A 26,570-nucleotide genomic window follows, 5' to 3' on the forward strand; every position below is an offset into this window, starting at 1 on the left:
ATTACAGGGCTCCTTTTAGTCTTGACAAGAACTGTTTTTATATTTCAATAAAATAATAACGAGAACGCAAGATAGAACAAAATGGTTTACAATTTATAGAATTGTCATTTATAATATATGTCAAAAGTGATCTGTAAAGCCAGCTGCGAAAACAGAATTGCCAACTTAAATTGAAATCATTCCTCCTAGTTTACAAACAGAGTATAGTTTTGTTATAGCAAAAATGCGTGTTTAATAGATTCATCATTTTATTTCGATTCAATATATTTTCAAAATATTTAAGGTTTATAGAGATGGGTATATTATATAACTTTGCATAATATTTCCTTCATGGAAAACATTTTTTCAAGATGTTTTTTACTTCCTTGCTGGCAATGATTGTTGTTATTACATATTCAATTTATGAAAAAGAATATTTTAACATAATTTTAAAGAAAATCTCATCATTTTGGCAATACTGCGCCATAATTTCATCAAAAGCACCAGGGAACGTTGAATAACGTCCTGGATTATTTGATCTATTGTGAAATTCTTTCCTTCTTTAGGTTAGATTAGGTTAGTTAATTAAATGAATATTTTGTGCTTACATACGATCAATGAAATCTACCATCATCAATAGAATCTTTGGAACTTCATTATTAAACTAAAATAAGCTACTTGAATATCTTTACAACGGTCCTGTATTTGTAGCAGTTAACTTCACTTCGATCCTGGCGGTACACGGTGGCGGCGTCAATTTATGGAACGAGGTTATATCAGGATACAGATTGGCAGGATGCAGGAGATATTTCCCGAATAAACAAATGAGAGGTTTGACACAAAAGGGACGGATTAAGTATTAATTTCAAGACTTTTTGTTTTAAAATTGTTTTTTTAACAATTCAAAAATAAAGAAAAATAATTACATAAATATTCTAAATTGCAATATAAGTGAAATATAAGAATATTCCTAAAAAATTCTATATATTTGATTCTATTGAACGTAAATTATGAAGTAGTAAAACACATTTTCGGTACATCCGTTTATTATTTCAATTTATAAATCTAAAAATATTCAAAGATCCTTCTGATAATATTATCATTAAAAATGTTTCATAAAATTTTTGTGGTGTTCAAATTAAATATAGTGTATAGGCACATGTTCTGGTGATTAAATTTTGGAACTAGTATTAAACTTGGTGTGGATTAGATTTAAGCAAACCAAGAAAACAGCTGATCTATGTCAAAGTAACGGCCGTGGGGTAAGCAATCGAATTATGTTTTATTGCGTTAAGAGGGCTTCATAGATAGTCTTTAGATCTTGTGAAACTAATACAGCGAAAACTGAATATTCAACAAAATTTAGAGAACTTAGTTTTTTTTTGGAAATTAATTTCCTTTGTTGCGTTCAAATTTATCAAACATCAGTAAGTACTTTAATTGCTGGAAAGTGATAACCCAATTGTAGCTGAAAGGTGCAAGAACAAATTTAAGGTGAATGAAAAAAGCTTTAGTCAGAGTCTTGCTAATTTTCCAGCAGTTTCCAAAATACTTGCTTTTCGGATTATATTTACCGCTTACTTACACTAAACACAACACAAAGGATATAAATGCGGATAATTCCTGGAGGAATATCCGCATTTCTTTATTAAGCTATTCTTTAAAGTTATTTCGCAATAAAACTGGGTCTTAAATTCAACAAATAATTCCACGAACCACACAGAAACTTACGAAAAAACATTTATTTACCCCACGGTGGCCATTTCAAAATGGATTTTGACAATTCGTTACATTGCTCAATTATGCTCGTTTGTTATTAAAGCATTGTCTAACTGTCAATGGACATGCCTTTTAATATAAATAGGTACTATTCATAATATTTGTGAACGTGTTATGAATGTTAATAAAAAGTTTGTTAACAACATAGAAGCTTTTGTTTCAAAGTTATTATGGTTAAAGTGAAAATGACTAATTTTCTTTAGACTGTTTAAAAGAAACAACGCACAAAACTAGCTATAAGCCAACATTGACAAGTTATTGTCAAATTTGTATAACCTGTTTTCGGTTAATGTTGCCACATATTTATTTCCAGACTTGTTTTGTTTTAATAATGAATGGGCCGCCTTTTTAAGTGTGTTTCTAAAAAAATTTTAAAAAGAAGAGAAAAACAATTTATTATTGAACATTTATAAATGTGCTTAAATATAGTGACATGAAAAAATTGTTTGTTGTATTTTGTATATTTGTAAGTAGTTATTTACAACATAAAACGATAAGATAAATTGATTTTTATATCTATATAAAAAGATAAGATTAAATTCTAAGTATTTTGCAGATTTTCGTAATTGCAATAGCCCAATGTTCCTCCAAATCCAACAAAAAATTAGTTATAGAAAACATAGCTGACATTAAAGATTTCAAAAAATTACTAAGAACAAAAACTAACATTTTAATATGTTTCTATAATAATTATAAACAATCCCAAAATGTTATTAAGGTATTTAAGGAAGTTGCGGATAATATAAAAGGAGAAGGAACTATGGTTTTGATTGATTGTAAAGGGTTTGTACATGTTTTAGTTAATACGTTAGTGCCCCCATTCATACCTCAAAGTAGAAAATAGTTAAATGTTCGTGATATTGAATTCATAGTAAAATAGTCGTACTTTTCGGTTGGTTTTTTCCGGCAAATTTTTATTACATACATTATAATACAGTGCAGATATTAAGTATTTTCCGTTATTTTAGACAAAGATGAAAGATTTCCGAACCCATCAATTTTTATTTTAAATCAAGTGCTTTGTAGCAAACAAAAAATTAAATTGTCACCCCTTTTACTACCTATCCTCCACAGCTATCACTATCAGATTTTTAAATAGCAAGGGAGGTCATGCAATTCATTGGAAAGGGTTTGAAAAAGAGAACTCAAAGTGTATAATTTTTAAATTTTGTATTAAACAACTAAATAATAAAAATTCTCAAAATATGTTATATAAATTTTTTGAAATAGAAAGGACTGGACAAATTAGAGAAAACTTCTACTACAGGAGATGCTTGAAATCTTCATTTACTTCCTAGCAGAAGTAGATCCTTTATTTCATTACCTCTTTAACCTTTTGTAGTGTCTCAATATATTTTTGTTGTATCAAGTATCCAAAATTAAAGCGTACATTTTTTCTTATTGTTATTCACAAAGTGTGAATCACACTAATAAATCGTTAATAACAAAAAAATATTTGGAATTAAAGCAAAGGGTGATACATTTTTGAGCTCTATTTTTCAAACCCTTTCCATGAAGAATCGCATGACCCCCATTGCTATTTAAAAAATCTAAGGGGGATCTGTCAAGGGTAGTGGGTAAATAGAAGTACAATTTTTTGTATATTATAAAACACCTCAAGGATTATTCTACTTTGTCTAAATTAATGGTGATCCATAGATATTGTTTATTAGCTTTATATTAAGATCTTACAAACAAGAAACATCATTATTCATGCAATATATTTTTAAGAATCGACTATTTAGATTAAACATTTGTTTCTCTTTAGGGATGCAAAGAAACTATGCAAAAAATTAAAAATTCCTAATGATGATTATAGCATAATGCATTATAAAGATGGCGATTTTCATAAAGATTATGATAGAAAAATAACGGTCAGTTCTATGACCAACTTTATGAGAGATCCAACTGGCGACATTCCTTGGGAAGAAGATACCACAGCGACTGATATTGTGCATATTCCAGATTCAAATGTAAGTATATTAAAAAATGATTTGTGCTATTCCCATTTAGTATCTAAAAAAATTGAAATTTAAAACCATAGAAATGAATTTATATCAATTACTTGATGTTTATGTCCTTTTTGACAATTTCGAAAATGTCTAATATTAGTCACCGTGTCGTATTGATCCATCATGGTAAAATTTTCATTTCAGACATTATCAAAACTACTAAAAAAAGAATTGAGACCTTTGATGGTGATGTTTTATGCACCATGGTGTGGATTTTGCAAGACATTAAAACCTGAATATGCTGATGCGGCTAGCGAATTAGAAGATGATGCAGTTTTAGCAGCTATAGATGTTAACAGACCAGAAAATGCTGCAGTGAGAACTCAATATAATATCACTGGTTTCCCCACACTTTTATTCTTCGAGTAAGGAAATTTAAGTTATATAAATCCATAATAATTAATATTTTAATTATTTTCAGAAATGGCCATTTGAAATTTCCTTATGAAGGTGAAAACAAGAAAACTGCAATAGTTTCCTTCATGCGTAACCCTACAGCACCTCCGGTCAAACTTAAAGAACCTGAATGGTCTGAAATGGATAATGAAGTCGTTCATTTGACCACTAATAGTTTTGATCCGGTTATTAAAGAGGAATCATCAGTGTTGGTAATGTTTTACGCACCGTGGTGTGGACATTGTAAAAAAATGAAACCTGAATACGAAGCAGCCGCAACACAAATGAAAACCGATGGTGTAAGTAATTTTTAATACATTTTTTATACTCTTAATATACATAATTTTTATATAGATTCCTGGGATGTTAGCTGCAGTTGATGCTACTAAAGAACCAACGTTAGCTTCAAGATTTTCAGTAAAAGGATATCCGACAGTTATTTACTTCTCTTATGGTGAACATAAGTTTGATATTAATGTTAGAGATGCACATAAAATAATAGAATTCATGAAGGATCCTAAAGAACCACCTCCACCACCTCCGCCAGAAAAACCTTGGGCTGATGAAGAAAGCGAAGTAGTACATTTGAATGAAGAGACATTTAAACCGTTTTTGAAGAAGAAGAAGCATGTGTTGATAATGTTTTATGCTCCATGTATGTTGAATTTTTCATTGTTCTTACTCTGGAATGTTTTTTTTTTCGTTGTTTTTAGGGTGTGGACACTGTAAGAAGGCTAAACCTGAATATACATTAGCAGCTGTGGAATTTAAAGAGGATCCTAAGGTTGAATTCGCAGCAGTTGACTGTACAGTACATTCCACAGTATGCAGTGCTAATGATGTTACGGGTTATCCTACGTTTAAATATTTCAGTTATTTCAATAAGGATACAAAGGATTATAGAGGTGGAAGAACGGTGAGTTGATAAATATTCTCTGAAATAAGTTTTTGATAACAAAAATTTGTTTTAGGCTCCAGATTTTATTGCTTTTATGAGAGAGCCTGATAAAATAGTAAATACTCCACCACCTTCCGAATCAATCGATTGGAAACAAGAAACTTCAGTATTACATTTAACGGATAACAATTTTAAGCAGAAGATTAAGAGTCATAAAGTGATTCTAGTGATGTTTTACGCTCCTTGGTGTGGATATTGTAAAAAAATTAAACCGGAATATTTATCAGTGGCCAAACAATTAGACTCCGAAGGGCACGGAACTTGCATGGCTATGGTGGATTGTACAGAAAACACCAAAACAGCTGACGAATACAAGATAGAAGGTTTTCCCACTTTGAAATTATTCAAAGATGGAAAATTTGTGGCTGACTATTCGGGAAAGAGAGACGCAGCTGATATAAAAAGGTTTATTCTCAGTTATATCAATTCCAAGAGAGATGAATTGTAATTAGTGAAAATGTTTCCATTTTTTTTAATTTCATCTCAAGCTCAAAATATCCATAAATGCTCATTAATCGAAGGTTGGATCAATTCGTAACGGTGACTAATAAAAGATATTTAAATAAAACGTATTTTTTTTTCAAAACCTTGACTGAGATTACTTGGGCTAAAAAATGAGATGAGAACATTCAAACAGACTTTATCCACAAAAGACTCCACTCAATTCTTATGGAAATTGGGTTCTGGTCAATTGTTCTGAAATAATCAAGCGAGTTAATTAAAAGGCTCAACGGACACGAAACCCCATAACCCTCAAAACTGCCTCTGGGTACCATAAAAGTAGGGGTTTTGGACAGTTTTTCTGAAACTTTGCACAATGATAGTTTGAAACAAGCTGATTAACAGTCTCCATGGACTCGAAATTCCAACCCCCAAAACTAACCCTGAAAAGTTCAAGGGTACCATGGAAGATTGAAAATCTTGAAGGAAACGAAACACTAAAGTTCCCCAACCTATTCAAAACCTCCCCTGAAGAGTCCAAGGGTTATGGTACCATAAGAGGAGGGGTTTTGGCCCATTGTTCTGAAACATGGCACAATGATAGTTTTCAAAACAAGCTGATTGTAGATCTTGTTAGACACGAAACCCCAAATCTTCAAATCTCCCCAACCTCGTCAAAACTACCCCTAAAGAATCCAAGGGTACCATAAGAGGAGGGGTTTTGGCAAATTGTCCTGAAAATCGGCATAAAGATAGTTCGAAGCTGATTGAAAATCTTGATGGACACAAAACCCTCCAACTTCGTCAAAAGTACCCCTGGAGAATCCAAGGGTACCACAAGAGAAGGGGTTTTGGCCAGTTTTTCTGAACCTTGATCATGATAATTTGAAGCAAGTTGAATAAGGGCTCCATGGACTTGAAACCCTAAAAGCTTCCAAACCCCTTTATAACTATCTTTGAAGTGTCCAAGAGTACTGTGGCAATTTTTTTTAAACTTAGCAAAAAAGTTATTTAAAGGGCACGAAGCTCTAAAACCACATCTTACTATGGAAAATATATTTTGATTTAAGTCATGTAAGGGGATGAAGTAACGTAGAAGCGTGATTTACTTCTACGCACATAAATATATATAGTTGAAAAGACAAGACGACAAAACACTCCTCAGGAAGAGTGGAAAACGAACAAATTCGTTCGCTAAGATTTTTGATAAATCAGTTGAGTACTAAAAATGGCCAATTGCTTAGCATATATTACTTGTGTAGACAAATGCAGCTACAACAGATGACTCGAATCGATAGTGACGAAAATATATTTAGAAAAAATACTGGTAATAGAAGTCATCTCTTTGTGAACGCTGACTGGACTCCCACACCTTTCCTTAAGTGGCCGAGGCTATCTCATCTTGCCTTAAGTTGTCGGGACAATTTCATCGTACCTTAATTAAATGATGAATGTTTATGAAGTTACTTATGCAACTTCACCTACCCCATTGACGACTCTGAGAAACTTTTAATCAGCTTGCTTGGAACTAAAATTGTGTTAAGTTTCAGAACAATTGGTCCAAACCAATTCCCTTTCTTCTGAGGTACTTTCGGACACTTCGGGGGTAGTTTTGACGGGGTTTCGTTTCGCTTGTTGAGACTTTTAATCAGCTTGCTTCAAACTATCATTGTGTCAAGTTTCAGGAAAATTGACCAAAACCCAACCTTATATTTAACGCTGCAATAATATGACGTTCTACTAGGTTAAGAACTCTTGGACCGCACTACGTATATACATTAATGTGTACAGTATTGGAATACAAATAACAAGTTATGGTCAAGTTTGGAATAACGGCATCGGATCTTACAATAAGTCTGTTAACACAATATATGATTAATGTTTTACTTCGTTACCACGTTGGAATTTTTTCAGTTTTTGCATAAAATGAGTATTCTTCAAAAAATAATAACTTTAAGAAAGTAAATTAAAACTACAAACAAAATATTCTGACATAATTTCCAATTTTAATAAAAAATAAATCTGACAAAACTGCATGGCTGCCAACTTAAAGAATATAATTTCCCCTTAAACACGAGTAATTACAAATATTATTCAAACTTTGATTATTTATATTTTATTCGGTGGCTGTACTGTCACTTCAAATCTTGTCAAAATTTCAAACCAAGCGCGCCAATTTATCTCGAGCGTAAATAAATTTTTTTATTGGTTACTGCGTCTTGTATAAAATATATTCATTTTAATAATTAATTATAAACACAATAATAATAATTACTTTATAAGTTTTACTTGGAAGAAATATAATTACTATGTTCTTTTTTATATAAAAGAGGTAAAATAAATACACTGTTTGATTTGATTTTGTGTACCTACACCCTCAATTAGGTAACGTCAAATTTATTTTTGTGTCATGCTTATGTCGCTTTAATTTCAGTGCAACATAATGAAACCACTTTGCATGTAAATTTTAAATATGATTTCATAAGAATTAGACCAATCTAAAATATATTTTTAGGTCATAATATATAATAATCATATCATGTGATGTTTTTGGGAAAGCTACAAATTTTTGTGGATACTTGAACAATTCGCCCGAAAAATTATGCAACGTAGTAGCACCAATGAAGAAATTGCAATACCAACCTTGAATGAAGCTAATTTTCTCGATTTTTTAAAAAAGAAAACTCATGTTATCGTCATGTTCATGTCGCCTTGTAAGTATCCTTTTCATTTACTGATTTGTGTTAAAATATTTCTCCAATATGTTGTACCCCTACGTACTCATTCAAGTTTTTACACAATTTTTGCTTCAGTTTGCCCTCATTGCAAAAAAACGAAACCAGAGTATACAAAGGCTGCTGTAATGCTTAAAGAAGACAAATCTATTTCTTTTGTCTTGATCGATTGTACTGTAAGCGTCGACCTCTGCAGAGAAAATGAAGTAGAAGTTTATCCCATAATCAAATACTTCAACTACAGTACTAGAAAAGAAGAAACCTTCGCAGGCAAGAGAACGGTAAATAAATACTTCAGATAGAACTAATGTTTTTTCTTCAACATATGAGGTGTGATGAAAATTATTTTATTAAAAACAAAGTAACATCAAGTTCGAATTAATCTCTTTCAAAGAAAGTTTTCGTCCGGAAATGCTGTGTTGTAGTCGAATTCGATGTCAATTTCTTCTTTGCACATAGTCGCATGGTTGAAAATCAGCTGAATATGGTGGATGTGGCTTTAAAGGGAAACTTTAAACGATAAAATACTCACAAATATACTACCAGTCAACAATTTTTACCCGCCCCATAGTTTGCGTGATACACACCAAATCTTATCAATCCATAAAACTATCTCTCACTCTTTATGCGTCCGATTTTCATTTTTGCGAGACCGCCCAAACGTTTTCTATCGCCAGAGCTTGTGGTGGGTGCATATTTTATCAATTTGTAGTCCACGATACGTCGAGGTATTTTTAATTCAGCGGCAATGGTGCGATTACTTTTGCCTAGATTATGAAGACTTATGATTAATGCATGACTTTCAACCGATAGTTTCTTGGTTTCACCCATTTTGAAGCTTACAAGTTTGATTTGCGACGACGAAAACAATTCGTAAAACAACTTCACAAAAAGTATGAATAACAGCACGTTTTTGCGTCTCACGAGGCTAACTGGGACTAAACTACAATCATAAACACCGAAGAAATAATTAACAGTTGAAAAATAATAAACAAATCAAGTTTGAACTCATCGCACTCATCGACAAAATATAAACACGAGATCGTTTAAAGTTATACAAATAACGGACACTATTATTTTTGTTTTGTAAAACACACACCTTCGATTGAAAATATGAAAAAGAAATTTGTTATAGTGGATTATTTTGAAATTTAATGAATGGATTATGGGGTGGGCTTACATTTTTGACTAGTTGTGTATAAACGATTTGTGGAACGACGCATTTTTCAGGTTTGCTTCTTTGTACTTAGTTTAGAAAACGTTCAAATTATACAGTTTTGTTATAACATTTATTAACTTATTTTTTATCACACCTCGTATATTAACATTATAACTTTTTTTGGAATAATCTTCTTCGTAACATAGAAGTCAATTGAATATGAATATTTGAAGTAATAAAATGGTGAACTTTTTCTTTTTTAATAACAGTAATAACCACAGAAATTATTATACAAACTTTTTAAAAAAATTTTAAAAGAATTTATTTCGTATCGTTTCTGAAGTAGTACTAAGCTTGGCAACATCGCATATTTCTTTACATATATCCCTTATTATTATGACGTTGAAGTTGGTATAGATTAGTATCTGGGTTCCAAACAAGTCAATTTTAGTAAAAAGTATACAAAATAGAGATAAGAGATTTGCAGTAAACGAATAATTTATTGTTATAAAGCCCTATAGAATGATACGAAACTATCCAATTTTAAATTAACCTTACATTATTAATAATAATTCTCCTGCAAGCCAAGTTTGTTTTGTTTGAAACCTAGTATATTTAAAAATGGCAATGTGACGTCATCATTAATACTGACTACAGGTCTTTTCGAAAACTATGATCGGGTTAATTAAATCATGATATGAAAGTTCGGAAAATAATCCGAATCACGTTCGTCGCTGTTCGGAAACTGGTCGCAGTAATAAGGTCATACTTATATGAAAATTTTTATCCTAGTATAAGAGTGTGTAAATGCGATCAGCTGTTGGGATTTTTTGTTTATTTATGTTTTTTTAAATCTTAAATATTTTTAATTTCCAGAGGCAGTGGAATTTATAGGTAACTGTGACTTGCGGTTTTTATACTTTTTGATAATTCAACATATATAGTTTATTGGTATTAGTGTAAAAACAACACGAAAAAAGTGACAAAAATCTAAGGTTTTTAAATATCAAGTTCTAAATTTGAAAATTCCGCCGTAAATTGAACGTGACATTCGGAAACTGATAATCTCCTGGGTTAGTATTCGCAATCAGCTGATAATTGATTTATCTAATCGAAGATCATAATTTCCGAAAAGTTCTTAGATGTTTTGATTGAATTATATCCATAAGAATCAACTAACTAAAAGTACTTAATACAAAAAGTTGGGATTTAACGCCAATTGGTATATTAATTGTAGAATTAATTCAGTTCGTTCTTTTTTTATTTTGGTAATTTTGTTGTGTATTTGTTTTTCTGTATTATAAGAGACAATTAACCCAGTGTTTTAATTTTATGATTTATTTAAAACCTTTTGCTTGGAATAATTAAGTAAACGTAAGTGGGTCTTCTAACCTCTATTTATTAACGAGTGTATGCTTTTTTATTATAAGTATAACAAAAATGAGAATATGAAAAAAAGCCGATCTAAAAGAATGTTAGCAATTTTACATACTTCGAGTGGATCAAAATTATGAAAAAATTTGCAAGAATAGTTAATTGATATTAAATATCATCCATGTGATTGTTTATAATATATAATATAATGAAATCTTATCATACTTATATTTTACAATCTAAATTTATCAAAAAAATTTTCTATTGAATTGTGTTATAATGTGACCGATGAACATCAAGGGACCATACTTAATTTTCATTAATATCTCGTCAAAACTAGAAATGCATAATTTTAAAATCAAGTAAAAAATTTTTGTTAGTTGATTCTCTATGAATTTTATTTCTGCAAATACTATTTTAACTAATAAAAATCTGTCGTGTTTATTATTGATGGCCGTGATACATTTTTCAATCTATTGATGTAATTTTTATAAAGCAAACTTATCATATCAATCTGAAACCACGTTTTTTAGGCTGAAAATCTCATAGCATTTGTGCAACAATGTATTAATCAGGAGTGACTTTATTGGGTATTGAAAAAGAATCATTATCACATCTTTTGTACAATAATCAAAATAAATATATCATTTATTTGTGTATTTTTTTTCACTGTTAATCATAGTCAGTTGGGGCCCTCAGCACAAATCTGTTAAGGGTCCTCTACCGTGTGGTCAGGACTACCTACCGGAGTCTAAATTATTTGTGTAATAAAAATGACAAACGGGGTCAAATAAAACTAATAATTTTCAAAAAATCCTTTATATCTAACAGTTCACGATGTTATATTAAAAAACAGGAGGTACTTAACTGGAGTAACAGCTTCTTTATGAGCAACTCATTGTTAAACCACTTCATCTATTATTTTGTTTGTGTCTAAATTATGAAACAAATCTCTCTTAACGTTAATAAAAAGTAGTCTGGATATTAGGTCCCGTTCACATGCAATATACAATAGTCCACATTGAGTAAGTTTATGCAGAACCAAAAAAAGGCATATCAAACACTTGGAACACTGTTTATTTTCAGGGAAATAAATTAAATTTCTACTTTTTCGGTCAGGTCAGGTCCCAATCTTCACGTCTCTTTAGTTCTCAGTGGACCTGCCGCTATGAGGTTGCTGAATTTGGTACAATCTGCTAAACGTTGAAATACTCTTTTGGGGTATCCACAATCATATCTACATATCCACAATCATAACTACAATCATTGTGGTCATGACTAACGTTTATGACGACCCCTGTTATGATGTGGGTCGAAGTCTAGATTTGATTAGTCTATTCGAAAGGGAGAATATCGAACTTATGTTCCATTTATCAATAAAGGATCTCTAAATATACATGGTACTGGAGATGTGAAACTAGTCAACAATTTTGGTGCTTTTCTCTTTGATTCTTGTACATACCATGAAAGTGTGCGAGATTCAATAAAATTTCTTTTTCTATGGCGAACAGAACGAATAGAATAGAAAATATTCCTGTTTATCCCGGTACAACTAAACCAAACAAATTCAACACAACTCCAACAACTGGGAATTCAGGTGATGGTGCATCCATCCCGGATTTTCATAAATAAGTAGTTTTTATTATTAATTTAATTCATAAGGTGTTTCCACCTTTTTTAAAAAGTTGGTGGCATCCAATTTAATATTGATTGTTCACCCCTTCTAAGTACCAGTTAATTAAATACTTTAACAGGCTGAAATACACTTCCTAAGGAAGAGTCTCCTGCTGGGGAATTAAAGTAAATTAACGTCTTGGTTTGCGCAAAATCTCTCTTCAATACTCATATCAAACTATATAATTTTTTAACGTTGAACTGTTGAAATAGAGTCAGCCTCATCTTTCAATTTTCCACAGGGTGTTAATTTTTTCTTTGGCGTTCTTTTCCTCTTAAAGACATCAATCTATCTTAAGATTAGTTATCGCAATTGCACTTGCATAGGTTTTTGTTTTTGCATACTTTTGTAATAAACTTGCTGTAGCAGTGTTAGCTGCAAGCTAAAACATAATCAGTGGTTTTACTTTGCTAGTATTTAGATCAGAGCAACTGATCAAAACCAAAAGACATAAACAAGTTCTTAAATTGGGTCCATTTACTTATCACGTTTTTAGCTGTGAATCGAGATTTGCTGTCAAATGTTCCATTAGAGACTTCTATAAAAACGCAAATAATATTGCAGAATTCAGATAAATTTACATTATCTTTACTGATTAAGAATCCTTTATTTTTTGCAAGTTGTACAAGTAGTACAATATGAGCTGACATATTTCAAAATAACTTCTAACGAGTCAAAAAATGCTCCTATGAACCCTCAACTTCCAAAGGATCCGTTGATGAATTTGAGGAACAAATACTACGAAGAATTATTTATTCATACACAGCAATACATAACAGAAGACCTACCGGGAAAAGAATTTTCGAATCAGTAGAAAATGTAACTGGGATCATTTTTATTGGCAAAATAGATTGGTTAAAAAAATGGAAATAAAAACTAGAGACTAAGATATCAGGAAATACTATATAAAAGCAAAAAGACTGGATTCGCCATTTTAATTATTTTATGTTAAAAACCAGCCTCTACTTCACTTTGCACTAATTCATCTTTCACTAACGTTTTTACTTCTTCCGCCGTTGATATGTTTGTACATTGAGCAATGACTCGAAGATTTATACAATCCCAGTTGTGTCCTTTGGTTGTAACATGATCCAAAATATTATTAAATCCATTGTAGGCTATATTTTATGTTAAAATTTTGTTTTAATAAAAAAGTCGAGTCGATCTCTCAGCAATTTAATACTACATCAATTCTGTATAACTTTAAAAGTTCACTTATGTATTTTACAACATTTATAATACATCTATTTCATACAAATAAACGTTCACGCAAATAAATAATCATCTAGAATATTCTGATCTACACAATTTCCAAATAAAATTCATCAACATACTAAATAATGCCAAATGTGTACCAGATCCAATAGAAAATAACAAGGTCCATAATTTGTGAATGAATAAATAATTTACGCTTTAAAATTTTAAAAAATACTGTAGTCAATGACTAAATTTAAAAAATACATATATTTTTATAACATGTTGATCAAGATTAATGGCAACTGGAGTAGTATGTGTTGTTTTTTTATGTTACTTTGATAATTTACTTGGAACATGTTCCAAGACATACAGCCTGTACTTCATCTGCTGCATAGATGATTCTAAGAGTATTTGTAAAACCGGATCCTTGTTTCCATCCTGTTATAACCACAACTGGATCACCGGTTCTAATAAATCCTTGGGCTTTACCGAATTTGATACCGTATTGTACTCTGGCGTCTACATCTTTTAACCAATCTTCAAGACGATCAGCTGAAAATAATTTAAACCTTAATAAACATCGAATATATCATGCGTTTATAGGGTGTTGGTATAAATAGAATTATAGCAAATTTCTTCAATTAAAAAACTACAAATAAAACATATTGGGAACCCTATCATCTTTTAACATAACAAAGTATAGGTATTTTCAATGGATTTGTCTATGTTTACAGTTATTTTTTTGTGAAAATTTATTCCAGGGAACGGATGTGATGTAATCGATACTATGAAGCCTATTGGTAAATGTACTACTAAACAAATTAACCAACCCTAACAAGCATATATTTAGTAGATTAAACACACTGGGGAATTATATATTATGCATATGGAAAAGAAAAAGAAATTTACTTTTGAAAAAGGGAAATTATTCTAAGTGATAATTATTTTTACATAACTAGTGTTTGATTTGTCTATGTTTCAGTTATTTATATTTGCAATTAACTGTTACCCAGACAATGGATGCAATCTAATCAATACTAATGGTAGATGATGATGAAATTAAATGTCAACCCAGGTAAGATCTACCTCATTACCTTCACAACTCTTGACCACCAGGAGCAAATTTACCGGTATCCTGTGCAACATTATGTAAAAAGTACTTTATGTAATGAAGAAATAGTGTAAATCTGAGGGAATCACATATTATTCATAAGGAAAAGAACAAAAATAAATTTGCTTGTGAAGGGAAATTGTTCTAAAGGGATAACTGCTTTTGATTTTTCAAGTTTTTTTAAGTTTGTAATAAATGTTTCCTCAAAGAATAATAATAAAAATAATAATCAACAATTTATGTCTCTTCGTTTCATAAATGGTCTATTAGAACAATTCCAACATTTATTCATGAAATATGATTTGAAAATTTACAACAAACCCAATAACTTATTATCAAAACACTTTTTTATAATATATAAATATAACACCAAAAGCAAAAAAGAGCAATATTGTTTATGAAATTCCTTGTATAATAAGTGTGAAGCTACTTATATTGGCCAAACAAGCCAAGACCTGGAAAATAGAATAAAAAGTCACAAATATCACAAAAAAATGCCACAGCTCTAGCAAAACATGAAAAAGAATAGGTATAGGTAGAGATAGATATAGGTTGTAGGCGACTGCGAAGCTCTCGCACTACACACTCCGCCATTGTTGGCATTCAAGCGTCAGACGGCGTTGTGCTACAGCCACGTAAAGATGTCCGCCATTATTGATACTACCGCCAAGCGTGATTCGTTTTCTACAGACCAAAGTGTTGCAGAAATCCATCAGAGAATGAGTCGTATGTATGGGGAAAACTTTATGAGTTATGGTGTTGAGCCTAAATGGTATCAAAAGTTTAAAGATGGCCGTAATGATGTGCATGATGAAGGGGGCCAAGGATGCAAATCTGTTGTTTCAGATGACCTGGTTCAACGAGTAAACAGAATGGTTAAAGAAAACCGCAGATTCACCATTACTGCTTTGTCTACGGTATTTCCAGAAGTTTCAAGGTCTGTTCATTAGCGGCAACTTTATTTGAAGAGAGTATTGAAAAGCCTTGTCCACAGAAAATATCTCAATATCTTCAGTGATTAGGTCGAAAAATAACCGTAAGTGTACCAATCATTTGGTAATAAAATTATTGTTTTATATGAATTTGTCTTTTATTTATACCCTATCGGAGGTTGAAAAAAAAACGGCCCTCGTACATATATTAGGGTGTCCGTTATTTTCTAAATTGGATTTTGTTTTGCAAACGCTACTGAAATTTATAGGTTATGACCTAAAAAAAATATATCAGACCCAAACCAGTCCCTTAATAATCACATTAACCCGTGCCTAAATCATAATACATTTCCTATTTAAATAACATCAGATTTTTGCACTTTTTGCAGTTAATTTTTTTCCACTGAAACAAATATAGATAAATATACTTGAACAGCTATTTCTTTTAAGAAATTTATAAAACTTATAAAAAGAATGTTATGTGTAGTTAAAAAATTAGTAGCGGTTAGAGCTAGAAAGTGTAGCAGTATAAAATGAAAATAAAATAGTTTATGGTTTTAATCGTAGAATGTTATTTTTAATATTTTTAAAATAAAACTTGTTTTATTTTACTTTTAATAAATTTTCATCTTGTCCGGAAACTTTCTGCTGGCAGTTATTCAACATACCTTCATATACCAACGGTAAAATGGCCCTATAGAGTTGGGCTTGTCTAGCAACTTGAGCGTTCCGTGTTACTGCAATAATGGGACATCTTGGTTTAAATTTAGCGACCAAATGAGCAGATTTACCGGACGTGGTAATAACAATTATAGCAGCAGCCAAAGTCTTATTGGAAGATTCTACTGCGGAAACTGCAATTGTTTGTGCTATATCAAGCGGAACTGGCAACTGGAAAAAGTAACGATCAAATATTGTATAGATTTAGATTTATTATTTCTTACTATCTCTGTTAAATCGTGGAAGAATTCCTTACTCCACATGGCAGCTTCGGCTTCTTTGCAAATGTTAGCCATAGTTCTAACGCAATCTAATGGGTAATCTCCTTTAGCCGTTTCACCTGATAACATCACGCAATCGGCTCCATCGATAACGGCATTAGCTACATCTGAACTTTCGGCACGAGTCGGTCTCGGTTTTTTGGTCATAGATTCCAACATTTGGGTAGCACAAATGACCGGTTTACCTACTTTGTTGCAACGAGCGATCATCGCTTTTTGTGCTATGAATACTTTTTCAGTGGGAATTTCTATACCAAGATCACCACGGGCCGCCATAATACCATCTGAAGCATCTATGATTTCGTCCAAATTATCCACACCTAAAAAAAAACCAATTGTGTATTAGAAGATGGTATCCTGAAGAGAGGAAAGTTGAAACATACCTTGTTGGTTTTCAATTTTGGAAATAATTAAAATTTTTTTTCCTTCTTCTCCAAGGATGCTCCTGATTTCAGCCAAGGCAGCACCGTTACGTATGAACGAAGCAAAAATTATATCGACTTTTTGTTCGACGCCAAATTTCAAATCGGATTTATCCTTTTCAGACACGGCAGGTAAATCGACGGGAACACCAGGAAGATTGCAACCTAAAATAATATAATAAGAGCTATTAAACAAGGGTGATAATGTTTTTGTATAATAGTTACCTTTACGACTTCCAAGAATACCGCCATTTTCAACGGTACAGGTGAGGAAAGAGCCTTGGACACTTTCTACAACCAAAGACATCAAACCATCGTCGACGTAAATGCGATTTCCTGGTTTTACAACTTTCTGAATATTATCGTAATCAATATATACGCAGTCTTTAGTGCCTTTTGATTCGTATGCCTTATCGGTGGTCAATTTAATGGTTTGACCTTTAACTAGTTCAACTTCAGCAGAACCCCCCTAGAAAGTAAATAAAAATCGTAATGCACATATTCTAAAAACATATTTGAAATTATCTACCCCTTCGAGAAGACCTGTACGGATTTCGGGTCCTTTGGTATCAAGGGCTATGGCTAACGGATAAGGCATACCAATTTTCTTGCTGTACATATCAACGGCGGTACGGATATTGACGATTGTTTCGGCGTGGTATTCGTGAGAACCATGAGAGAAATTGAGACGCGCCACGTTCATACCTGCTTCCATCATCTCCACCAGCACGTCTGGATCTCTTGATGCAGGTCCTAGGTTAAATCAAATTATTCATAAATAAAATGTGAGGCATTATTTTATACAAACAATTGCTTAACCCTTTCCTCAAAGGAGAGGAAAATTCACTATTGGAAAATATGAGCACAAAATTTGACATTTTAGTCAACAGTGAAACCTAACCAAAATCACCAATACCTTCACAGTAGAACGTCGATTATTCGATCTAATGTTGTCAGAGGTGGTTTGAATAATAAAAATTTTTATTTATTTTTTTATGGAGCTTGAGAACTGAATTTGACGTATCACATCTTGTAATTTAAAATTTTTTAGCCAACCAGAACTTGGTTGGTTCTCGACTAAGCTTCATGTTTAATTCTAACCCTTTTTCATACAAACTGGGCTTCGATATGGGCTGCCCACAAGACCGTTCTCTTTTTGTTGATATGTTTTAACACAAATGCCGTATACATCTACGGTATCAAACTGAAAGTAAGCTATCCAACCAGTCAAATGAACGGAATGGGTTTCTCACAATCAAATGCAATCAACAAGTTAGGTAAGTGAACCAATTTATGCAAAATAACAAAAACTGGTTATGATAATTAACATTCATACTTAGGGGCGCAGCAATCTAACTCTCGAAGGGGTGTCCAGCAAATTCTTTATAATGACTAAAAAATTTTGATCGGTTGAGTACTATCTAAATGTGGTTTAGTACTAATTGCATTTCTATAATCTTTGCGTTTTATGTTTTCACGAAATTTCTCTAAAGCTTTGTTTGTGTCCTTTTGTGTCTTTTATTGATAATTAGCTGAAAATGGGTCTTCAATCATCAATTTTCACTATTTTTTCAAATTTTGCAGTGGAATTTTTAATATTTTCATCGTTTTATTCAATTTCTTTGATTTAGATTCTATGTTTTTGAATGATCTTTTATGGATATGGATGATGGTTAAAAATTGTCTTTTGGGAGTATTTTAATATTATATTTTTCTCAGATTTTTCAGTAAAGTTTTTGAAATTTTCCCAGTTTTGTTAATTTTTTTTTATTTGGACTCTTATCTTTTTGGTTTAGGTCCTTTTGAACGATATTTTATGGATTATTGGAAAAAATTGTTGTTTAATGATCTATTTTTGGGTATTTTCACTTCTTTTCCAAATCTTACAATGAAATTTTTAAAATTTTATTCGTTTTTTAAAATATTTTTTATTTGGACTCTTATCTTTTTGGTTTAGGTCCTTTTGAACGATATTTTATGGATTATTGGAAAAAATTTTTTTAATGATCTATTTTGGAGTATTTTCACAATTTTTCTCAAATTTTGCAGTGAAGTATTTGAAATAACATAGTTTCACACAATTTTTTGATTGGAAACCTAATTTTTTAGTATAGGTCCTTTTTAAAAGGTAACTGATTAAGAATCAACTTGAAATAGGTTTAAAATTATTGATTTGTGTGCTTTTATCGTTTTTTCAATTTTAAATGTGAAATTTTTCAAATTTTCTTCGCTTTAATCGATTTGTTATTAGAACCTTTTTTATAAAATACATTTCTGGATTAGTTAATTTCATAGTGAGATTCTGAAAAAAATTTACATACTACATCCATTCCTGATTTCTTAATAATCTGTGTAAATTCTTTACACCAGTGTTCTTGAAAAATTTTTCTACCAATTATCTAAACAATACATTGAAGTCAGTGCTTTCACTTCCGGGTTTCATCATCCCTAAACAGATTTGTGACATTACAGAAAAAGCACCCTGAATTATATAAGTTAGGGTGGAGACTCTAGAAGGAGGTGTCCACTTATGTTTAGGGGATGTCAAGACACCCTCCGTTGTTGCGCCCCTGGTCACGCTCTACTTTATTTGAATTTTATAATATCTACAAATAATAGTTTAACCTATAAGAAATTTTTGTTTTATTAAATAAGTTGCCAAGTTTTAATTATGGTATAATATTTTCCAATTCACCCAGATTCTATAAAATAATTTTTATTTCAACAAAAAAAAGGAATTTGACCTACTGATTCTTTATATCTAAGGCTTTAAAAAATTAATTTGAATTACATACATCATTCTGGCTATATTTGAAATGACAGTAATCAAATTCACTTACCAATTGTACATATTATTCCTGATAAACGAATAAAGGATGCTCTGGAATTAATATCAAGAGCACATAAATGATCTAGATGGGTCTGTTTATCCAAAGCTTGCAGTTGGAATGGTAGTACGTTATCGCCCATCTGCAAATTTAAAAAAAAAATTAACAGGTTATTTTTTTTTTCAAAATAAGAAATGTTACCGAGGGATTGACGTTTTTCAACACATCCTTATCATATTTTGTAATAAACACCATATTTCTAATCTTATTACAGGATCTGTTAAATAAATTGAGAAACTTTCGTGAACTTGATTTGCCCTTGTACAAACTTACTCTCGTTTCTATTAATTTCCTACTAATCACAAACATTAAATGAAAAATTTACGTGGATAAAGATTTCGTCTGCATTTCATGCACTAAATTTTTCAGTTATTGATTGAAGCAACCTTAGAAATATTACGTTGTAGCTTTTATGTAAGGTTAGGTCTTTGCTAAAAATAAATCAGCCGAACCAAAATCGTTGACAAAAATTTATTTATGTAATAAGTGAATGATTATTCAATTTTTCACTTTGGTAAACGTAATTTTATAATCTTTCACATTGGAAACTCAATTCTAATATGACATTCCGCATAAGTCACTTAAATTATTTTTTTTCACAAACCATTTAACCTGATCGTCATTGTGAAGTGTACAGGTGACCCATAAACTTTTCTCAAAACCTGTAAGAGTTATAAAAAGTTCTTTGATTTAAAGGAATTTTCAGATTATTGACTTTTGCATTATACAGGATGTCCCAATTCTTCAGTATCGACATCAACTTTGAAAAAAACGCAATAAAATATAGGGTGTTCCATTCAAAATTCCAAAGTTGATGTCGATACTGAAGAATTGGGACACTCTGTATAATTCATAAGTCAATAATTTAAAAAATCCTTTAAATACAAAGAACTTTTGTTATTGAAGTTTTGAGAAAAGTATATGGATCGTCACCTTATGTTTGGCATTCTGTACATTGGAAATTTCTAATGAGTTTCGTAGAGATTTACGTAAGCTATTTTATTTGTTTTTTATACAACGTTTGGTGGATGTACAAAGCAAATTACAGTTTTATAAAACTTACAAAGTTGGTCATAATTTATATAGAAAGTTTTCGAATATACTCTAAGTACCCAAACGTACACAAGTGTAAATGAAAGATACCCTAATCTTTCAGATGACCATCAAACATGTATTCCCAACGAGAAATCTCAGGAATAATCCTACTTATCTTCATTCATAGATAAAGTTATTATGTAGAGACAAATAGACAGTGTATCGAAGATAATCAGTGATGTGCCAATTTTTTTCCGAAGTAACTGACAAATAATTAGTTAATCAGTTGGTTAAAAATACTCAAAGGCCTAACAAAATGATAAAGACCTGGTTTCAGTTCAGTTACATCAGCACGGGATTATAGATAAGCAATCCACGATTGGATACAGTTTGAAAAGCTAAGTGCCTATAGCTATAGCTACATACAGTTACATAGAAAAGAATAAACATCTAAAACCAACCACGATGGTTAAAAGATTTTGATTTGTTTTAAAAATATGAGAGCATTGTTATCAATTTTGAGAAATTATCCTACTTTGCTTCCTATAAAACAACCGTTTCCTTTTTATCTGATGAAGTAGGAAATTAATATGGATGAATGAATTCATTACTTACATTGACAAGTCAGATTATCCAACTAGTTTTATTACCAGTTTAATTAAAAATTATTTTTTTCGGCACATTCTATATTAAATATGTACATAAAACTTCTATTAGACAGATGAACTGTCAAATTTTTGAAAAATAATACATCACATTGATTAGAAATAATTTTGATGTGAAGTAACAATTAAAAATGATATTAATTAACAAAGTATGTTTGCATAAACTTAATTCCTGATGAAGAAAATCGGTATAAATGACTTAAAAATTAATTGCTAATAATAAAAAAAACCTCATATTTCTTTAATTTCTTGAACCTTTTGATATATTTATGCTTCTAAATGTGCTTGATTTCAAGTCTATTCTGATTTGAAATTAGCTTCTTTTATAATTTTTTAAAGACGGATGAAAATTTGACTACTTTCAGCCCTTATCAAAATATATTTTGAGTCGAAACGTCACATTTTCATATATCTTTACAAAATTATAAAAGAAACTAATTTTAAATCAGAGTAGACCTAAAATCAAGAGCATTTAGAAGCATAAAAAAATTTTATCTGCTGAAAATATACAAACCATAGACTACTTTGCCGTTATTATCAATTATATAATATATAACAGCAATAAATTAAAATATTGTTAATCATTTAATGTGTTTGGAGTAATTGCATCAATAAATAACTAAAACTCATCATATCAGCTTGCAGTGTATTGGTTATCATTCATATTACTCATGATCTTTTTGTTTACACTTCACATTTTTCGAAATGATTCATCAAAAAAAGTACGAGCCGAATGTAATTTAATTTTCCGGATAAACAACTTTCTCAATCTCAATGATAACATTGAACAAGATAACATGCAATATGTCTAGATCATAAGCATGCGCAGATGAAGCTCAGCTGATTGATTCCTGTAAAATCTCGCAATTATAATTAATTATATCTGTTTAATTTTTTTCATGTTTACTTCAACTCTCGAAAGTTTGCAGCCACCCAGAAGAAGAAAGTGTTAACCATAGATTCTGGTACCTATGATATCATGTCAAACAACATAAAATTTATCATATTAAACAATATTTCGACATTGCAACAAACTGATTTATGAGGACTAGTTGTTTCATTATAAAGCATCAATTCAATCATTTAAAAATGAAAAGAATTCTAAAACAGAAATGCATAAAATAAAAATCACAGTCCTTTCTGAAAATACTGAGGTTCAATTTTCTCATGAACTTTGTTGATGTAAACAAAATCTCGCATTTGTAGAACAAAGGAAAGTTGTAAGTGTGTAGTATTAGTACTGTCAGTACCTATTAGTAATATCTAAAAAATCATATTAAAACAACTTAGAGTCTTTTTCCAAGTGTAGGGCTTAGCAAATTGATGAGAAATGTGGTGTTTATTATAGTAAAATATTACATAACACACTGTTTACTATCACTAAATTATTACTCACAATTACACTGTTTCGATAAGTAAGTTAACATTTTCAGAGTCAAAGATAAATGTTACTACAAATATTAAACAATTCACTTAATTTTTAAAACTGAAATCATCCATATAGTTTCTGTACTTCACAAATATATTAATATAATAAAAAATGTACACAAAAAGGTCCTTGTAATTATATTAGTACCTCAATATTTACATTAATATTTTTAGTTAAAATAACTTGGGAGAAATAATTCTGTTTAAACTATACCAGGTATAAAAAAAGGTATAAATTGCAACATATCATTCATTTACTGTATTCAAAACCACTTTTATTTATTCTAGTTCGCAATAAAAATAAATGTGTACTGATTGTACAATACCGAATATAAAAAACGCCGACGATTTAGTATTTCATTTGAAAACTTGATAATTACCCAGATTTGATAATACAAAATGATTTGCTAGTTGATTAACACTAAGCTTCCCATTGTGGAACGATTCTTTCTATAGTAGGTACCTATTTCTTCACGTAAATTTTAAAACTGTTTTTATACCGATATTAACAGGGGATGTAATGATAAGGGTATATTATATTAAATTGGTGAATAGTTATGTCAAAAATAAGATTAGCCGGTTTTATTATAAAAATTAATAGTCATACAGCATTGACATTATAAAAATGGTGGATAAAGGGATAAAGCTCTTATGTAACATGTAAATGAAAATCTAAAATGTAATATTAAACAGCTATTAATACATCGAATCATACCCATGAGAAATATTTGCAAACTATAAAGATAATGATAGGCGTATTTGAAATATAATTATAAATTATTTAAAATGTTTACCTTATTTCGGATTAAAAATACTGGTTAGAATGGAATTACTATTAAATTCGCACGTGACAACCGGCACACAATTTAGTATAAAAAAATTGCAAATTATGAAAGACGTAAGTATTTAACAGGAAAAGGTCAACCACAATGCCAAAATGATGATCGGAATCAACAATCGAACAATTCAACGACGTTTCCTTATATAGCATTTATAGTGATGGGATACGCATTTCGTTTAATCTGCGCTCTAAAACTGTGAGTAAGATAAAGAGAGAATAGCTTATCGCGCAGTACTATGATTATTTTTTGTTGACCGAAGCATTTTTTAGCGTTTACCTTTTGTCAAACGCTGACGTATATAATTAATAATTTTATTATCATGAGATGCCTTGAGATAAGTATTAACTATATTTAGACTAAATTACGCATGGGTTTGTCCAGCACTAATTTGTAAAACGGATATACTCTTAAAGATTTAATTTCCGGTTGTCTATATATAGGTAAATCATTAATTAATAAGAAATTGGTAAATCATTATAGAGATAAATTCAACGTGAATACAATGTTGCCGGAGTTATTGATATCTGAAATTTATTTTTGATAATTAATTGTTATTACTACTACAAATATTTTGCATTTATAATAAAAAAATCCTAAAGCATGTCGGTATAGAATTCAAAGTAGAAAATAAAACTCACTGAGGCAGTTCTAATCATCGCTTTCATTTGAATTTTGAGATGTTTAAGTGTTTCTTCTGTAGACCCACACACCACTTTCAATACTTTTTATTGAACTACACGACCGGTTTGACTTTATCGGAAGATTGAACTAGAGGTTAAATCGCTTATCTGAAGTGGAATTTCTTTTTTTGTTTATTGATGATATGCTTCACTTCTAATACAGATAGTAATGTTATGATTATCACAGATAAAATATTTTGAACAAACTACGGTACAGTCAAAAGATTAAACTATAATTTGAACTATACCCATAACAAGTTATTCCATAACGATATTTATAAAGAATACATTGACGGAGCAAAACGTGGTAGTTGAAGATTTTTTAAACAAGAAAATAAAATATATAACATTTATAATATTGTTGATTCAAGAGCTCTAGTTTCTCGTTTTAAAAATTATAATTATGTAAAAATGAAATCTTCATATGATTACGATACATGAACCTCAGAATTTGTTGACATTTTTAAATGGATAAAAAATGTCTGCGACGTAAATTTGGATCTGTCAAAAGGTGTAGAGATTTACTGTTGAAATCAAAGATGTCACAATAGTGCATCTTGAAGAAGGTATATTAATTCTTATGTAAAGATGTTGGATATTAAATTCACTACTACAGTGTATGAAATGAAAATTCAATAAATAAACTTATGCTTATACTTTCCTATTTATAATAATCTCTTTGTAAGTCTCGATGTAAATTTGAATCATTCGAATCGTAATGTAGATCGTGTCTTTATAGAAGGTGTACAGATTCATTGTTTCGCTATTATAAAAAAGATGTCGCAAGTGTGCATTTTCGGGAAAGTAAATTAATAGAAATGTATTAAAATGTGTTGAATATTGATTTTATTACTTCAGTATATGAAGATAAAATTAAAAAATGAACTTATTCTTTGTTCATAAGTATTTTCACCAATATATAATAATTTGTAAAGCATTTTAAATGGATAAAAAATGTCTTCTGTTGTAAATTCAACTCTGTTGAACTACAGTGTATTTATCGAACTAGTACAGAATTGTTTCACTATTATAACAGAGAGAACACTACTATGCATCTTGAAAAAATTAAATTGGTACAAACTTATTCAAAAGTGTTAAATATTAATTTTACTGCTTCATTGCAGGAAATGGAAATTAAATATTTGAACTTATGTTTTATTCACAAATCTTTCTTTTCTGTAAATGATAACTTGTTAAACTTTTTAAGTGGATGAAAAATGGCTTCAGATTTTAACTCAACTTTGTTAATAGTGTAGAACGTGTACTTATCGAAGGTGTAGAGATTAACTGTTTCGCCATCGCAACGTAGATGACACTAGTATATATATTAAATAAAATAAAATGGATGCAATGGTATTTATTTATGTTAACCAAAAATTTTATCACTTTAATATATAAAGTTATAGCTATACTTTCTTTCTTCTATATAAATACATTGTTAATTTGTTGAGCTGTTTAAATGAATAAGAAACGTTTCCTGATGCGAATTTGAATCTGTCAAACCACAGTATAGAAATCTTCATTTACAAAGTTCTCAGTTCTACTAGTATAACACAGATGGTACTAGTAGAAAGTTACAAAGTGAAATATAAGGATGAAAACTGTAGAGAATTTTATTAATTAGAGATAGTTCTGCTATCATAATATAGGTGGTACTAGTATGAAGTTTGATGAAAGTAGAATGGACATTTATGGTATTTATATGTGTAAATTATTAGTATATGAAATGAAAGTTTTATACGTTAATCTTTTTTTGATGGGAACCTCTTTTTAACGTACATCTAATCTATTACTTCATTCAGCTTTTTAAGTGGATACAAAATAATTTGACACATTTCAAAATACGATACTACATTAACTA

The 26,570-nt window shown here is 30.4% G+C and overlaps 3 protein-coding genes across 5 annotated transcripts; 2 read left to right on the forward strand and 1 right to left on the reverse strand.

Annotated features, from left to right (window-relative positions):
* The first annotated feature begins 1,832 nt into the window (after positions 1-1,832).
* LOC130897898 (protein disulfide-isomerase A5-like) lies at positions 1,833-5,692 on the forward strand. Its single transcript, XM_057806845.1, has 8 exons — positions 1,833-2,224; positions 2,315-2,541; positions 3,527-3,731; positions 3,915-4,135; positions 4,192-4,465; positions 4,521-4,821; positions 4,880-5,082; positions 5,138-5,692. Exons 1-8 carry the CDS (start codon positions 2,192-2,194, stop codon positions 5,570-5,572), a joined length of 1,899 nt encoding a protein of 632 aa, XP_057662828.1. The 5' UTR covers positions 1,833-2,191; the 3' UTR covers positions 5,573-5,692.
* Positions 5,693-7,937: 2,245 nt separating this feature from the next.
* On the forward strand, positions 7,938-11,486 carry LOC130897900 (protein disulfide-isomerase A5-like). Its single transcript, XM_057806850.1, has 4 exons — positions 7,938-8,025; positions 8,081-8,279; positions 8,379-8,581; positions 11,367-11,486. Exons 2-4 carry the CDS (start codon positions 8,168-8,170, stop codon positions 11,412-11,414), a joined length of 363 nt encoding a protein of 120 aa, XP_057662833.1. The 5' UTR covers positions 7,938-8,025; positions 8,081-8,167; the 3' UTR covers positions 11,415-11,486.
* Positions 11,487-13,668: 2,182 nt separating this feature from the next.
* On the reverse strand, positions 13,669-25,015 carry LOC130897899 (pyruvate kinase-like). Of its 3 annotated transcripts, none has more exons than XM_057806848.1 (8): positions 24,668-25,015; positions 20,012-20,141; positions 17,701-17,924; positions 17,397-17,640; positions 17,133-17,336; positions 16,693-17,069; positions 16,417-16,639; positions 13,669-14,257 (listed from the first exon to the last, which is right to left on the reverse strand). In XM_057806848.1, exons 1-8 carry the CDS (start codon positions 24,692-24,694, stop codon positions 14,049-14,051), a joined length of 1,638 nt encoding a protein of 545 aa, XP_057662831.1. In that variant the 5' UTR covers positions 24,695-25,015; the 3' UTR covers positions 13,669-14,048. The 3 variants fall into 3 exon arrangements, with proteins under 3 accessions (XP_057662831.1, XP_057662832.1, XP_057662830.1); XM_057806849.1 differs by lacking the exon at positions 24,668-25,015 and adding an exon at positions 23,982-24,266; XM_057806847.1 differs by lacking the exon at positions 24,668-25,015 and adding an exon at positions 20,201-20,700.
* Between the last annotated feature and the right edge of the window lie 1,555 nt (positions 25,016-26,570).

This window comes from Diorhabda carinulata, chromosome 9, assembly GCF_026250575.1.
Source record: "Diorhabda carinulata isolate Delta chromosome 9, icDioCari1.1, whole genome shotgun sequence".
NCBI lineage: Eukaryota > Metazoa > Arthropoda > Insecta > Coleoptera > Chrysomelidae > Diorhabda > Diorhabda carinulata.

Bases quoted from the DNA above. Each gene is read 5' to 3' on its own strand.
- LOC130897898 (XM_057806845.1), top strand. From the start codon at position 2,192: ATGAAAAAATTGTTTGTTGTATTTTGTATATTT. The intron at 2,542-3,526 runs GTTTGTACATGT...GTTTCTCTTTAG, and splicing joins GTTTTGATTGATTGTAAAGG to GGATGCAAAGAAACTATGCA. The intron at 5,083-5,137 runs GTGAGTTGATAA...AATTTGTTTTAG, and splicing joins ATTATAGAGGTGGAAGAACG to GCTCCAGATTTTATTGCTTT.
- LOC130897900 (XM_057806850.1), top strand. From the start codon at position 8,168: ATGCAACGTAGTAGCACCAATGAAGAAATTGCAATACCAACCTTGAAT. The intron at 8,280-8,378 runs GTAAGTATCCTT...TTTTTGCTTCAG, and splicing joins CGTCATGTTCATGTCGCCTT to TTTGCCCTCATTGCAAAAAA. The intron at 8,582-11,366 runs GTAAATAAATAC...CACGTTTTTTAG, and splicing joins CCTTCGCAGGCAAGAGAACG to GCTGAAAATCTCATAGCATT.
- LOC130897899 (XM_057806847.1), bottom strand. From the start codon at position 20,368: ATGTTTGTGATTAGTAGGAAATTAATAGAAACGAGAGTAAGTTTGTAC. The intron at 17,641-17,700 runs GTAGATAATTTC...TTTACTTTCTAG, and splicing joins GTACAGGTCTTCTCGAAGGG to GGGGGTTCTGCTGAAGTTGA. The intron at 14,258-16,416 runs GTATGTTGAATA...AATTATTTTCAG, and splicing joins TTTACCGTTGGTATATGAAG to CTGATCGTCTTGAAGATTGG.